Here is a 14,235-nt window from a genome sequence, read left to right as displayed (position 1 = left end):
AGAAAAACATTTCTTCGGCCACTTCAATGTTTTTCGCATGAATGGATACATTGACAAATACTGGTCGGCTGTATCCACTCCATGCATAAACTGATTATAATCAATAATAATTACAGGTTTCATTTTTATTTTCCCAAACCTGTACTGTACTTTAGCCATTTCTGCAGAATGTACAGTTGAAACCATGGTAATTACTTTTTTGTCCTTCCATGAACATAGCAGTACTTCATTGTCCCCATCAAAAGTCATTTCTCCCATTTTCAACTTCTTCTGCCTTTAACTGTATTCCTTAGAAAGTCCCCTATTCTGTCTTATTGTCCCACATACAGCCGTTTCTCGTTCACTCAGCTCCTAGGCTAAGCCTACACTATTGTAAAAATTGTCCATGTACACTGTATACCCCTGGCCAAGGTAGGGATCTAATAAGTCAAATATAGTGTCCCAGTTGTTCATGCCACTTGCATCATACATTTTCAACTTGCATATGTACACTGCAGGGGATTCACACACCATCCACACCAAAATTCCATACTTGGTAACTTTTCCAGGATTGTAAACTCTGAAACGCAAGTGGCCCCTCCAAGCTAACATTCCTTCATCAAGGGCGATTTTCCGATCCGGAATATACACAACTGAAAACTGGTTGCTGAGCCTTTCCAGAATCGGTTAAATTTTATATAGCCGATCACGATTCCCCTCATAATGATTGCTGTCGCTAAAGTGCAAGAATGACAAAATGTTTTCGAACTGGGTTCGTACCATGGTTTTCGAAAAAAATTTGCGAGCCGAAAATAGTGTCCTCTGTCCAATACATTTTCAGATCTCTTTTTTGCATTATTCTGGTTACAAACATCAGTCCTAAAAACTTTTTCATCTCATTTACGTCGACTGGTTTCCAAGTCAGAAAAATAGAATAATTAGTGAATGGACGCGTGCTGCAGTAATAACTTGTTCCGCATAAAGGTTTGTCTGATGGCACACATATTCAAGGAACTCATCACTTACAAATAAACTGACAAAAGATATAATTTTGTTGCTATTTTTGATGTCAACATTTAATCCTACGCAGCCAGTTAACTTGATTGTAGGCGGGCAACAAGACGGATGCGTATCGGTTATTTGAAACTGCTGAATTTCACTTTGCCCAGAGTCTGGTATATTATCATCGGAATTGCTTTCGCTATCACCGAAAGCAGGGATGAGTTCATCACCAGAATCATCGTTCAGTAGTACGTACGTCTTCAATTTTGTCACTTCGTATACTGTGTTTGTAACTCATCATGTTATCGCGACTACACACCCTCACAGGAATACCACGCTGTGTTTACTCAAAGAAAAAAAGAAAGCATTGGAATGTACCCTCTATTCAGGTAGGGACTGACGTTGACCCTGCGGGATACAGTCCGGCACGTAGGAAGTGAATGTATTAAGAAAGGCCGTCCTTCCTTCTGTCACTACAGCCCAAGTAACTGCACTTTTGTTTTAGATTTATTTACTTTTTCTCCAAGACCATTCAGCAACTTCTCCAGATCTTCTGCAGACTCAGACAAAATAACAATATCATCAGTAAATTTCAGAGTTTTGATTTTGCCAGGCTGAGTGGCTGAGATAGTTGAGGCGCTGGCCTTCTGACCCCAAAAATCAACATTATCGACTGCCTTTTCTAGATCTATGCATGGGGGCTTGTCCTTCTTAAATCGACTATATATTTCTTATGAAGCCAACTTTATTTTCCCCCAAAAACTACAAATTGTCTTTCCATTCTTTTGAAAATAATGTGTGTCAAAATTCTGCAAGCGTATGGGTATTACAACATTCTGTCTAAAGTCGGAAGGCATGTATCCTGTATCGTACATCTTACACATTAAATGGAATGCCAGTTTCTCCAAAGGCAGTCAGTAATTATGAGGAGATGTCATCCATCCCAGGTGCATTGTTCCTACTAAGGTCTCTCAAAGCTCTGTTGAATACTGATCTCATGATTGGGTCTCCCATTTCATCAGCATCAACAGCCTCTTTCTGTTCCAGAACCTTGTCATCTACTTCTTTAACTTGATACAAATGCTGAATATGTTCCTGCCATCTTTTTGCCTTGTCTTCTTTCTCTAGAAGAGGTTTTCTATCTCACCTCTTAACATTCCTACATCTAGTTTTCTTTTCTCCAAAGGTTTCCTTGAATTTCCCTGTATGCAGCACCTAACTTTCCTACAACCATCCAACTTTCAACATACATGCTCACTGGATGAGTTCGCATGCGGTTAGGGCTGCACACAGCTGTGAGCTTGCATCTGGGAAATAGTGGGTTCAAACCCCACTGTCGGCAGCCCTGAATATGGTTTTACATGATTTCCCATTTTCAAACCAGGCAAATGCTGGGGCTGTACCTAAAGTTTTTTTTTGCTAGTTGCCTTATGTCGCACCAACACAGATAGGTCTTATGGCGATGATGGGACAGGGAAGGCCTAGGAATGGGAAGGAAGTGGCTGTGGCCTTAATTAAGGTACAGCCCCAGCATTTGCCTGGTATGAAAATGGGAAACCACGGAAAACCATCTTCAGGGCTTCCAACAGTGGGGTTCGAACCTACTATCTCCCAGATGCGAGCTCACAGCTGCGCGCTCCTAACTGCACGGTCAACTTGCCTGGTGTACCTTAATTAAGGCCAAGGCTGCTTCCTTCCCACCCCTAGCCCTTTCCTATCCCATCGTCACCATAAGACCTACATGTGTCGGTGCGACTTAAAACACATTCTAAAAATAAAAAATAAAAACAGCTTTCCTGCACATTCTATCCTCTCTACTTCAATCTTTAACCACCTGTATTCTTTTCTACCCTCCAGATTTCTCGTATTCTTGTACTTCGCTGTTTGCCAATCAAGTCTTGTATCTCCTGAGTTATCCACTGATTCTTACTTGATCTTGCCTTTCTTCCTAAACTTTCTACAGCAGCCCTCTTGATCCCATTCTTCTAAACTGTCCACTCTTCATCTATTGTGTTTGTTTCACTCTTTTCGTTTAGTCCTTGTGCAATATGTTCCTTGAAATAATCCCTCATTCTCTTTTCTTTCAACTTGTCTAGATCCTATCTCCTTGTGTTCCTCCATTCTTCAATTTCTTCCACTTCAGATGGCATTTCATGACCACCAAATTGTGATCAGAGTCGTTTGCTCCTGGAAAGGTCTTACACTCCAGTACCTAGTTTCTGAATATCTGCCCAATCACATGAAGGCTACCTGACACCTTCCTGAGTCTTCAGGCCTTGTCCACGTGTACAGCTGCCACTTGTGGAGCACCAAGTATTAGCAAGGATAAAATTAGGATCGGTGCAGAAATCAACCAGCCGACTTCTTCATTCATCTTCATTTTCATTGGACATTATAAACTTTCCAGCTAACTCATTCCTGGTTGCCAGCATTTTGCCCCCGTGTACTAAGTTGGGCTCATCAGTTGGTACTTAGCACACCCACCAAGATGCATGGCTAGTGCCTACCGTGGAAGCCACTGCGTAGGCTACTTGGAGCCACCGGCAGTGCCAATGCACTGAGAGACTTTGTTTCATTACCAAAAATTGATGCCTGCTTGGCCATCAGATGATGCACAAGCCATGCGTCTTGGTGGGTGTGCTAGGTACCAACTGATGAGCCCAACTTCGCACACGGGGGGCGAAACGCTGGCAACCAGGAATGAGTTAGCTGGAAAATTTATAATGTCCAATAACGGGCCATTTATACTGGTATTATAAATTTACTCATTCGGGACAAATATTTCAGGTTCCCTATGGGAATCAACATCTATATCATTCCTTTGTCCCAGTCCAAATTCTCCTACTCATTACCTTAATTTTGCTGGCCTATCACTGCATTCCATTCTCCCATCACAATTATATTCTCATCACTTTTACATATTATATTAAACTGACTCCTATCTCTTCATTCATTCTTTTGATTTTTTCATCATTCACTGAACTAGTAGGCATATAGACCTGTACTACTGCAGTAGACATTGGCTTGGTGTATCTTGAAAACAATAACCCGTTCACTATGCTGGTCACAGCAGCTTACCCCCCGCCCAATTTTCTTATTCATTATTAAACCAACTCCTGGATTTCCTGCATTTCATTTTGTGTTCATAATTCTGTAGCCACCTGTCCAAAAATCCTGCTCTTTCTGCCAATGTACTTCACTTATACCAACTACATCTAACGTTTTCACGCTCCAACTCGCAGTGGGATTTGAACCCACTTTCTTCTGGATGCAAGCTCACAGCCGTGCGCCTCTGACCGCATGACCAACTCTAAGTAATACATAAATTGGGAATTCTAACATTTCATGATAAGAGTAATGAAATACAAAGAATGGATACCAAAAGCTGCAAGCTACTGCTAATGCATAATAGATAAATTCAAAACAAGCATTAAAAATTAGAGGAAGAATCTACCATCAAGCACAACTATAACACCAATAAAAAATACACAAGCAGACTGCAAAATGAAATCATCTGTTACCTTTGGGCAGATATTTTACATTGGTGGTTTATAAGACCATCTATAAGTCACTGCTATAGCAGGATTTTCTTGAAAAAGAAAAGAAATAAAAACAATTCCAACTTCTAATATTCTCTCCTGTTCTGTATTTCATACAAACTTGAACTGAAAAACATTTCATGCATTACTACTTACACTCTGGACGCATGCCCACGTGGAGGCATTTTTTCAACCGGCACTCCTGGCATTTTCTTCTCATGTACATGTCAATTTCACAGTTGTTACCATATTTGCATTGGTACACTGCATTCTTAGTGATGCTCCGCCGGAAAAATCCTGCAAGAAGTAAAAAATTTTGCTCAGCTATCACGCCCTTCACACGGACGTGCTTTTTTCCAAAAGCTAAGTCCTCTATTAAGTACAATGTCATTTATGTTTGCCACAATAAATATATCTGAAGTGAGCTGGAAACTAAAGTACTCAAAAAATGTTTCAGGCCTACATGTTACAATTTCATGTGGTTACAGTATCTCAAACAAGTTTAAAGTATGCACCAGTGTCCGAGATGTGTGGTGAAGCTAAACCCAATCAGGTTTGATATTTGCCAAATATGAGGTTGAACAACATCACTTGTATGGTCGGTGGTTACAGACAGCACGTGAGATAAACACGACTAGAGTTCCCATTTCTGCTATGGACTCCATTCGAATTGGGACACCGCAGCAAGAGCTGGAGGGAGTCGGAGTGATGTATCCAGAGTTTGGACGATTCCTGATCGATAATGGACGGGACATCAAGAAGGCATGTGCCAAAAGCTTCTCTTAAACCACACTACAGGACATCAGAAACAGTGGAAGTGTACGCTGTTTTCTGATGAGGCCATCATAAGCTTGCACCCATACGACAGCAGCATTAGAGGCTAGAGATGGAACGAGCGCTTCATCCGGGAGCGCCATCAGAAGCAAGGGAGTAACATCATGTTGCGCCTTATGATATATATCATAATCCTGCACTATATTTATTACAATGCATTATGTTTCTTATTATGTTTATGTATTAATTTAGTTATATGGTGAAGTGTGGCAGCTGGAATTAGATTCTGTATGTAATGCATTATATACACTATTGGGAAATTAACAGAGCTGTTGATAATATCGGAAAGTTCACGAGTCACGTCAGTGTCAATAACTCAGTCAGTATAGTAGCTTGATTGCTAGGTGCAGCCTTGTAGGATGACTATCCTGTATTTCCCAAATCCTCTTATTACAGGGAGAATCTTCCAGCATTTGTTAATGTTTATTGAGCGTGTTTCTGTTTTATATTTATTGTGTGTCGAAGTGCATGTGTACGGATTGTGGTTATATCAGAATACATATATGTAGTTCATTTTTGAAATTAGTGTGAAAAAGTGATTGAAGAACCTAGATGCAGTTCCCACCCATTTAACTATTTTCAGTGAGTTAGGTACAGCTCGTAGCGGCTGCATCAGTTCAGAGACTCGTGTACCAGCCCTGGGATAGAAGAGGAAAATGTAATGCTCCATCTCTCCTTATTGGAAAGTAATAGCCCAAACAGGGTAAGTCACAACGAGTTGAAGGGGCAGGATGGAGGTCTATATAAGGCGTGGCTGGACGCAGATCAGATTCGGAGGATCCATTTTGGTGAACTCTGGTGCCGAAATTGTGGACATTTCAGTTAATTATATCATCTATTTATTTATTCATTCATTCCATGTTCAAGGTAAAGTAGAACCAGTAAAATTGCAATTGACAATATGTGGCGAGTGTATTTTATATTATATTAAAGTTACAAATGATGCCCAATAATGGGGCAAATATTGAAGTATCAATTAATGATGTTACAGCCTGTAACTCCTATCCACAGTAACATGATTGGCTGCCATTGTGGGCAATGGGTTTACATTGCCCAACAAGCCAGAGTGGTCAATGAGTTCCTTGAGATGCACGGCGTACAGCGAATGGTGTGAACTCAACAGGGCAAATGCCAAATAATAATTATTAAATTAATGTTGTAATGGTCCACCTTTTTCAATACTATAATATGCAATATTATTCAATTACATTACTAAACTAGGGACTAGTTTTGCCTTGGCTGGCCATCTTCAGCCTTAATGTAATACATCTAATAACTAAACAAATGTACAATCACACAATTGACCTAAAAACAAAAGTACAAACACATAACTGACATTAAAATCTGGGATGAACTATGCGTAACATTTGAAAAATAAATTAGGCTCTAAATTCTGGAGTATGCTCTTCATCCAGACTCTTTCCTGCATTAATATTTATACAATTGTTAGTTCCATCACTGCTAATCATTACAATTTCAATTGCAAAATGGTAACTGGTAAATGTTGATTCGTAGTCAGATCATCAATCACCAAATCTACTTGAGTGGTGTTAGCAGTATGCAAGCCACTGGATGCCACTATAAATGACCATCAGCTGACGCAGAACTGCTAGATGGTGTTTCCACATCAACCAACGTAAATAAAATGAAATGAAATGTTTCCGCAGTCTTGTTAAAATAATGCTGAAATGCTGTTGGACATTGTCAGGACAGCACAAGAAGATATGGTTAAAACTGACACATTCTTAATTTGTGGCTGGTATAATTTCACAGTTCATTGCGGTGTCCAAGAAGTTAACCTGAATAAATTATAAAATTAGATAAAATTAATGGATTGAAGGAGAAAGCGTGTTAGTCAAATGGCATAGGTTATATGAGACTTACCTCTCGTTGCCGCATGTGGTGCGTGGCCTAATTGTTGTGTGCCTCAAATAGGATATTTGGCTTTTCTGAAATGTCTAAGATCATGATTTCAGTTAAAATATATCTATATGTATGAACCAGCTTTCAGTAATGTTGAGGAGGGGTCCTTTGTTGATGATTTTGAGAATTTCCATATCTTGTTTTATGTCTGTGAACTTGTGATTATAGTCATGCATATGTTGTCCTACAACTGAAAATTTATTGTACTTCAGGGCATTGACGTGTTCCGAGTACCTTATATTAAAATTCCTCCCGGTCTGTCCGACTTAAGAAGAATTACAACTGTTGCAAATAATCCTGTATACTCCTGATTTTGAAAAACTATTGAACTTCTTTATGGATGTGGCATTATGTAAGACTTGTGCATTCCTATTGTTGGTTTTGAAAACTACTTTTACATTGTGCTTTTAAAAAAGTATCCTATTTGACCTTCTAATTCCTATTTTTAGAAACGTCAAACCAACAAGTCATAATTCAGCTTTTCATAATATTCACAGCACCTTTCCTCAGCAGCCATCTTTTTTCCCCACATCCTTCGGTCCCATCTTAATTCTCCTCCCTTCCCCTCCACCCCCCCATCTCCTTTCTCGAACCCTCGATTGACCCACCCCTTCCTTTTCCTCTGAATCTCACAACCGTTAGTATGAGGCACACAACAATTAGGCCACGTACCACATGCCCGCAACGAGAGGCAAGTCTCATATAACCTATGCCATGTGACTAACACGCTCTCTCCTTCAATCCATTAATTTTATCTAATTTTATAATTTATTCAGGTTAACTTCATGGACACCGCAATGAATTGCAAATCTATACCAGCCACAAATTAAGAATGTGTTAGTTTTAACCATATCTTCTAGTGCCATCCTGACAATGTCCAACAGCATTTCAGCACAATTTTAACAAGCACAATTCATTTTATTTACGTTGTTTGATGTGGAAACACCATCTAGCAGTTCTGCGTCAGCTGATGGTCATTTATAGTGGCATCCAGTGGCTTGCATACTGCTAACACCACTCAAGTAGATTTGGTGATTGATGATCTGACTATGAATCAACATTTACCGGTTCCCATTTTGTAATTGAAATTGTAATGATTGGCAGTGATGGAACTAACAATTGTATAAATATTAATGCAAGAAAGAGTCTGGATGATTAACATACTCTAGAATTTAGAGCCTAATTTATTTTTCAAATGTTACACATAGTTCACCCCAGATTTGAATGTCAATTATGTGTTTATACATTTGCTTTTATGTCAACTGTGTGACTGTACATTTGTTTAGTTATTAGATGTATTACACTAAGGCTGAAGATGGCCAGCCAAGGCCAAACTAGTCACTAGTTTAGTAATGTAATTGAATAATATTGGATATTATAGTACTGAAAATGTGGATCACTACGACATTAATTTAATAATTATTATTGTGATCAAGATTCAATATGGATCAAAACCATGAAGTTTATATCCTATGAGGGCAAATGCCCACCATCCTTACCCTCCTGCTAACGTTCAGCAACTGACAGAAGTTGCTATCCAAGTGTGGGATAATCTGCCCCAAAACAAGTAGGATTCTTTGGAGCCGAGTGTGCACGTCTCAGACTCTGAGGTCGACATTGATCTGGCACACAATTAACGATCATTTTGAGTCCAAAATCCCATATTACTTACTTTGTTGTTTTGCTCCATTTCTTTTGCTTTTGCATAGGCTGACTGCATGATGTTTTTCTTTCTATATACCATTTGCAAAATAAAAAGCACACTAAACCAGAATATGCAATACTTTTCTTGAGCACTGTACATTCATCTAGTGATATCTCTCTCACTGGATGTTTATCTTTATGTCACAGTTGAATGGGTTAGTGCTTATGTGTAAGAAATTGTAAGCCAGCCTCTACTTGCATAAGAGAAATGTTCTAATTGCTACCACTGAAGAAAATTTAAGTGATTAACTTTCAAAAATCGAAGAAAATTTGAGAAATTATACTCGTCTGTCTGTCAAAATACATGGAACAAAGGACATTGCAGACGAGATCTGTGAAGCATGGCAATGCGATCTGTATGTAGTATTGTATTGTATGAATAAATTAGTTACTAGATAAAACTGAACAACTGATCTCGAGTACCTACACGGTGACACCACACTTATTTAATGTACAGAAGGCCAGTAAAAGAACTATCATCCTCTTATGAATTAAGTAAAGGTAATTAATAACAGTTTAGATCTGAATTTTACTAAGAAAGGTACCAGGGACCATAAAAATTTTTTATTGTCCATTAAAAATGAACACCAGATCAATGGATATGCTCTGTTGTTCATTGCAATTTCTCAAGGATTCAAGCAGCATCAAGAGAGTAATTACCCTTGCAGCCTTCACAAGTAAGTGCATTGTAGTGATAACCCGATGCTCGATCCCCGCATACGAGACACAGCTCTTCCTGCTGGCGAGGAGCAGGACCCTTCTTCTTCTTCGCATCGCAGCTGTCGACACTGTAGCCATTGAGACTACCCGGTGGTGAGAGATCCTCCCGACCTGTCAAAGAGAAACAAACATTAGCAGTTTAACAACTTTGAAAGTATACTACTTGGAACAGAAAATGCAACAGCGACTCATACGGAGCCGTCAGTAAAACCTTTTCCTAACCAACAATCATTTTTGAAAATACACCCTGGTAGTTACCTCAAGAACAAATACGTACAATATACTGTAGTTGGGATTACACTTCCTTTGTAGCCATCCCATTCTGGTATAAATACATATATTGTTATGGTTTTCTTTATACTCATTTTTCAAAACAATCCTAAAACTCATTTCAAATATTGTAACGTAAGAGAACTCTTGCGGGACTAAATTCCAGCACTTCGGCGTCTCCAAAAACCATCAAATTAGAAATACATTCGACTAGAACATTCTTCAGTTACTGGCGTTGTCTTGATTAATTCAGATCGCAAACACTGTAATAGTACATAAGTTAACAGATCAGTGGTCTAACTTAATGTCAAAGAAGGCAAGTGTTCATTCTAATTAGCGGCAATATGTAGGAGAATTTTTTAAAGTTGATGGAAAATATAAATACAGAACGGCTGCTTCAAGTGCAGTCTCTAGACAAATTATTTTCTAATATTCCAAATATTTTGTAGATTTATGCAAAATCTTTTCTACATTTAATATTCAAAATCAAAAATCAAAATCTCTTTATTTGCAAATGAGGTGTCTACCTCGGTGGCAAATGGTACACTAAAATACATTATTGTCAAGCACTAAATTTTAAATTAACAGGAGACGAAGAAAATTTTCCTAGAATACAATATTATACAATTTACGCTAATAATTTTTTCTATTAAACACACACATCATCCTTAATAAATTTATATTGTTTACAAAATTCTACTTATAATATCTTACAAACATAGTCAACTCATATACAGTACGGTATGTGAAATTACTTCTATTAATACTATACAACTGGTATAAGATTAAAATTAACACTGAATTTATTTACATATTTATATTTTACCCATTTTGGAACCTAAGTAGCATAACGACCTGCTGCGTCTTAACCAGAGCCCCTTTTGCCACCACTTTTCAGAGTTCCTGAAGGGCCTTCACAGCTACCGTAGCGGTCCCAGGGCCCTCGAAGTCCCCACTGTACTTCACCCCTACAGGCAGTCCCCTACTTTGGCTGTCCAAACTCCTTAGACCAGGGGATGGAATTAATTTATTCACACACATTTTTTTATTTACAATAACCTGCACTGGTCAAATGCCCTCTAACACTTCATTTATTTTCTCTGTTGCTGTTTATTCTCTTCTTGAATATCTGTACAGATTTTGGAAAAGGATCAAACACTACCCCTGGTAAACTGTTCCACTCCTTCACACCCTTCCCAATGAATGAAAATTTACCCCAATCGCTTCTGCTAAAATTCCTTCTAATTTTATATTTGTGGTCAGTCCTGCCGATATAATTATTTTCCAACCGAAGCCTCTCACAGATATCTCCCCATGCTTCTTCTCCTGTATAGGCTCTATATAATCCTATAAGTCAAGTTTTCTCCCTTCTCTTACTTAAAGTTTCCCACCCAAGTTCCTTTAACATTTCTGATACACTACTCTTTCTCCTGAAATCCCCTGTTACAAACCTTGCTGCTTTCCTCTGCACACTATCTAGTTCTTTTATTAGGTATTCTTGGTGAGGATCCCAAACACTGTTTGCATATTCCAATAATGGACGAACCATACCTAAGTAACTTTTTTCTTTTAATTCTTTGTTGCATCCTTTAAGTAGTCTCATTATGACATGTAATGATCTGTATGCTTTCCCAACAATGTCATCCACATGACCCTTCCAGTGCAAATTACTTTCAAATCTCACACCTAAGTATTTGCACTTGCCATCTTTTGGGATAACTACCTCATCCAAAGTATATTCAAATTCAGTTTTAAAGCTCCTGTTTGTAAATGTTGTAACAGTTGATTTGACTCCATTAATCTTCATATTATTTTCTTCAACCCATTCTTGGATACTGTCAAGGTCCCTTTGTAATTCTAAACAATCATCAATGTTATTTATTTCCCTATAAACAATTATGTCATCTGCATACAATCTTATTTTCGATGTTATATTGTTCCCTAAATCATTTGCGTATATTAAGATAAGTAACGGACCGATTATACTACCCTGTGCAATTCCCTTCCAGACTTTCTCTTCCTGTGATATATTATTTCCTACTTTGACTTTCTGAACCCTTGAATTTAGAAATGTTCTTATCCAACGTATAACCCTTACATCCAATCCTATTCCCTCCAATTTCTTTAATAATATTCCATGTTCCACTCTATCAAAGGCTTTGGAAAGATCTATGGCTATGCAATCTAACTGGCCTCCTGAATCTAACTGATCTGATATGTCCTGCTGAAATCCCACCAGTTGTGCCTCGCAAGAAAATATCTTTCTAAATCCATACTGGCTCCTCATGAACCAATTTTTGTCATCACATATCCCTCTGATGTACTTTGCTATTAAGCTCTCCAGTATTTTACAAACTATACTGGTCAGGCTGATTGGTCTGTAGTTCTCTGTTTTCCTTTTATCACCCTTTCCTTTATAAATTGGTATTATTATAGATTCCTTCCATTCCTTTGGTATCACACTATTATTTATGACATAGTCAAAGAGAAATTTTAAATAAGGCACTATATACCACCCCATTGTCTTTAATACCTCCCCAGTAATTTGATCACTTCCTGCTGCTTTTCCTTGCTGAAGCAGTTGGATTTCTCTGAAAATATCTTCATTTGTGAATGAGAAGCTTCTTGTTTCCCTCTGTGTCTCTCCCTCTCTATCTTCTGTTACGGTTTCCAAGTCCTGACAATCTTCTACTGAATCTCGGAATTCCCTACTAAAGAGGTTTGCTTTCTCAGTATCTGTTAAATAGTGTTCACCCCCTTCTCCCACCATTGTAGGAATTTGGATTCCTTTTCCTTTTTGATTCCTAATATATGAATACAGCTTTTTCCATTTCCCTTTGTGGTCATTACCCTCTTGAAGAATGCCATTCATATAATTCTCTTTTGCTTCCTTTTTCACTCTATTCAGTTCCCTCATTAGCTGTTTTCTACTTTCTCTACTCTCCCTACCTTCTTTGATTTTCCTGTTTACTATTCTACATTTTCTTTTTAATTTTCTTATTTCCCTTGTGTAATAAACAGGGTCTGAGGTCATTTTATCCTTCTTAACAGGTACAAATCTCTTCTCTCCTTCCCAAATGATTCCTTTAAATTTAGCCCAAAGTGTATCCACATTATTCCCTTCACTTATCCAACAACAATATATATTGAAATGTTCAGTGTTTAGAAAGTTTGTTACAAAATACACAAATTTTGAAACACCAGAAGGGTCAGCATGAAGAAAATTGTATGTCCCTGCATATAAGGAAGGCTGGAATGTAAAAATTACGAAATATGGGTAAACATAGACAAATCAACGGACTCTAGCGGTAGAAAAATGGGAAACGTTGAGGCAGGTATGCTGGAAAATAATGAAGTAGTCTCCAAGCAGTGTTTTCTATTAGCATGCAGAAAAATATCAGCATCAGATCGTGTAACGATGGCTCGCTTGTACAATGAGTCACTGCCATTATTGCCGAATGGGTTCAATTCTGATAACTTGTTACTCTTGCTTAACGTCCACCTATGGGCGGGGAGAGGTAGAGTAACATCCTTGGTACCAACTGCATGTCATAAGAGGCGATTAAAAGGGTGACGTTGATGATGCTTGTTATTTAACCCCTTCAGTCCCGAATTTTTCTGATTAAAAAGAAAATGTTTTTTGACTGGATTTTGAGTTTAGGTTATATTGGGGATGTACTTACAAAATTTGGTTGATGAGGGACCTCCCATTCTAAAAATAGATCATGTGCAGTATACTGTACATTCGGTCTCAAGCGTTGCTGAATCCTAAACTGAGATGGTAAGCTTCTTAGGAGAGGATTAGGAGGTATACAATGTTTCTACTTTATTAAAATTAAGCCATACATTCCGATAGGTCTGAAATTATTTTTTTGAGATATTTTCTTTTTTACAGATAATCTATATATATAAAATAACTTGTCCTGACTGACTGACTGATTCATCATCGCTGAGCCAAAACTACTGGACCTAAAGAAATGAAATTTTGCGGATGTATTCATATTAAGATGTAGGTGCTCGCTAAGAGAGGATTTTTGGATATTCCGTCGCTAATGGGGTGAAAAAGGGGGTGAAATTTTAAAATGAGTGTATCTATATCTCAAAATTTTAAAAGTTTACAGATGTAAAAATTGGTATTTAGAATCTTCTTTAAAAATAAGGAAACATGTATTCTTTTGTTTTCAGAAAATCCAAATTGGAGGGGTGAAAAAAGGTGAAAAATGTGTTGAATGCCTTTAATCAGGACACCGGTACTTATATCTCA

The 14,235-nt window shown here is 38.0% G+C and overlaps 1 protein-coding gene across 1 annotated transcript in view; it reads right to left on the bottom strand.

The window, feature by feature from the left end:
• Positions 1-14,235, bottom strand: part of LOC136863413 (ecdysone receptor) — a 372,729-nt gene that overhangs the window by 49,311 nt on the left and 309,183 nt on the right. The window contains exons 2-3 of the mRNA XM_067139824.2: positions 9,642-9,812; positions 4,677-4,817 (exon numbers count right to left, since the gene is read on the bottom strand). Coding sequence (XP_066995925.1) covers positions 4,677-4,817; positions 9,642-9,812 — 312 coding nt within the window. The remainder of the gene's footprint in view (positions 1-4,676; positions 4,818-9,641; positions 9,813-14,235) is intronic.

This window comes from Anabrus simplex, chromosome 2 (genome assembly GCF_040414725.1).
Source record: "Anabrus simplex isolate iqAnaSimp1 chromosome 2, ASM4041472v1, whole genome shotgun sequence".
Taxonomy (NCBI): domain Eukaryota; kingdom Metazoa; phylum Arthropoda; class Insecta; order Orthoptera; family Tettigoniidae; genus Anabrus; species Anabrus simplex.
The sequence above is the reverse complement of the archived record's forward strand: the minus strand, read 5'-3'. Positions and strand labels throughout refer to the sequence as shown.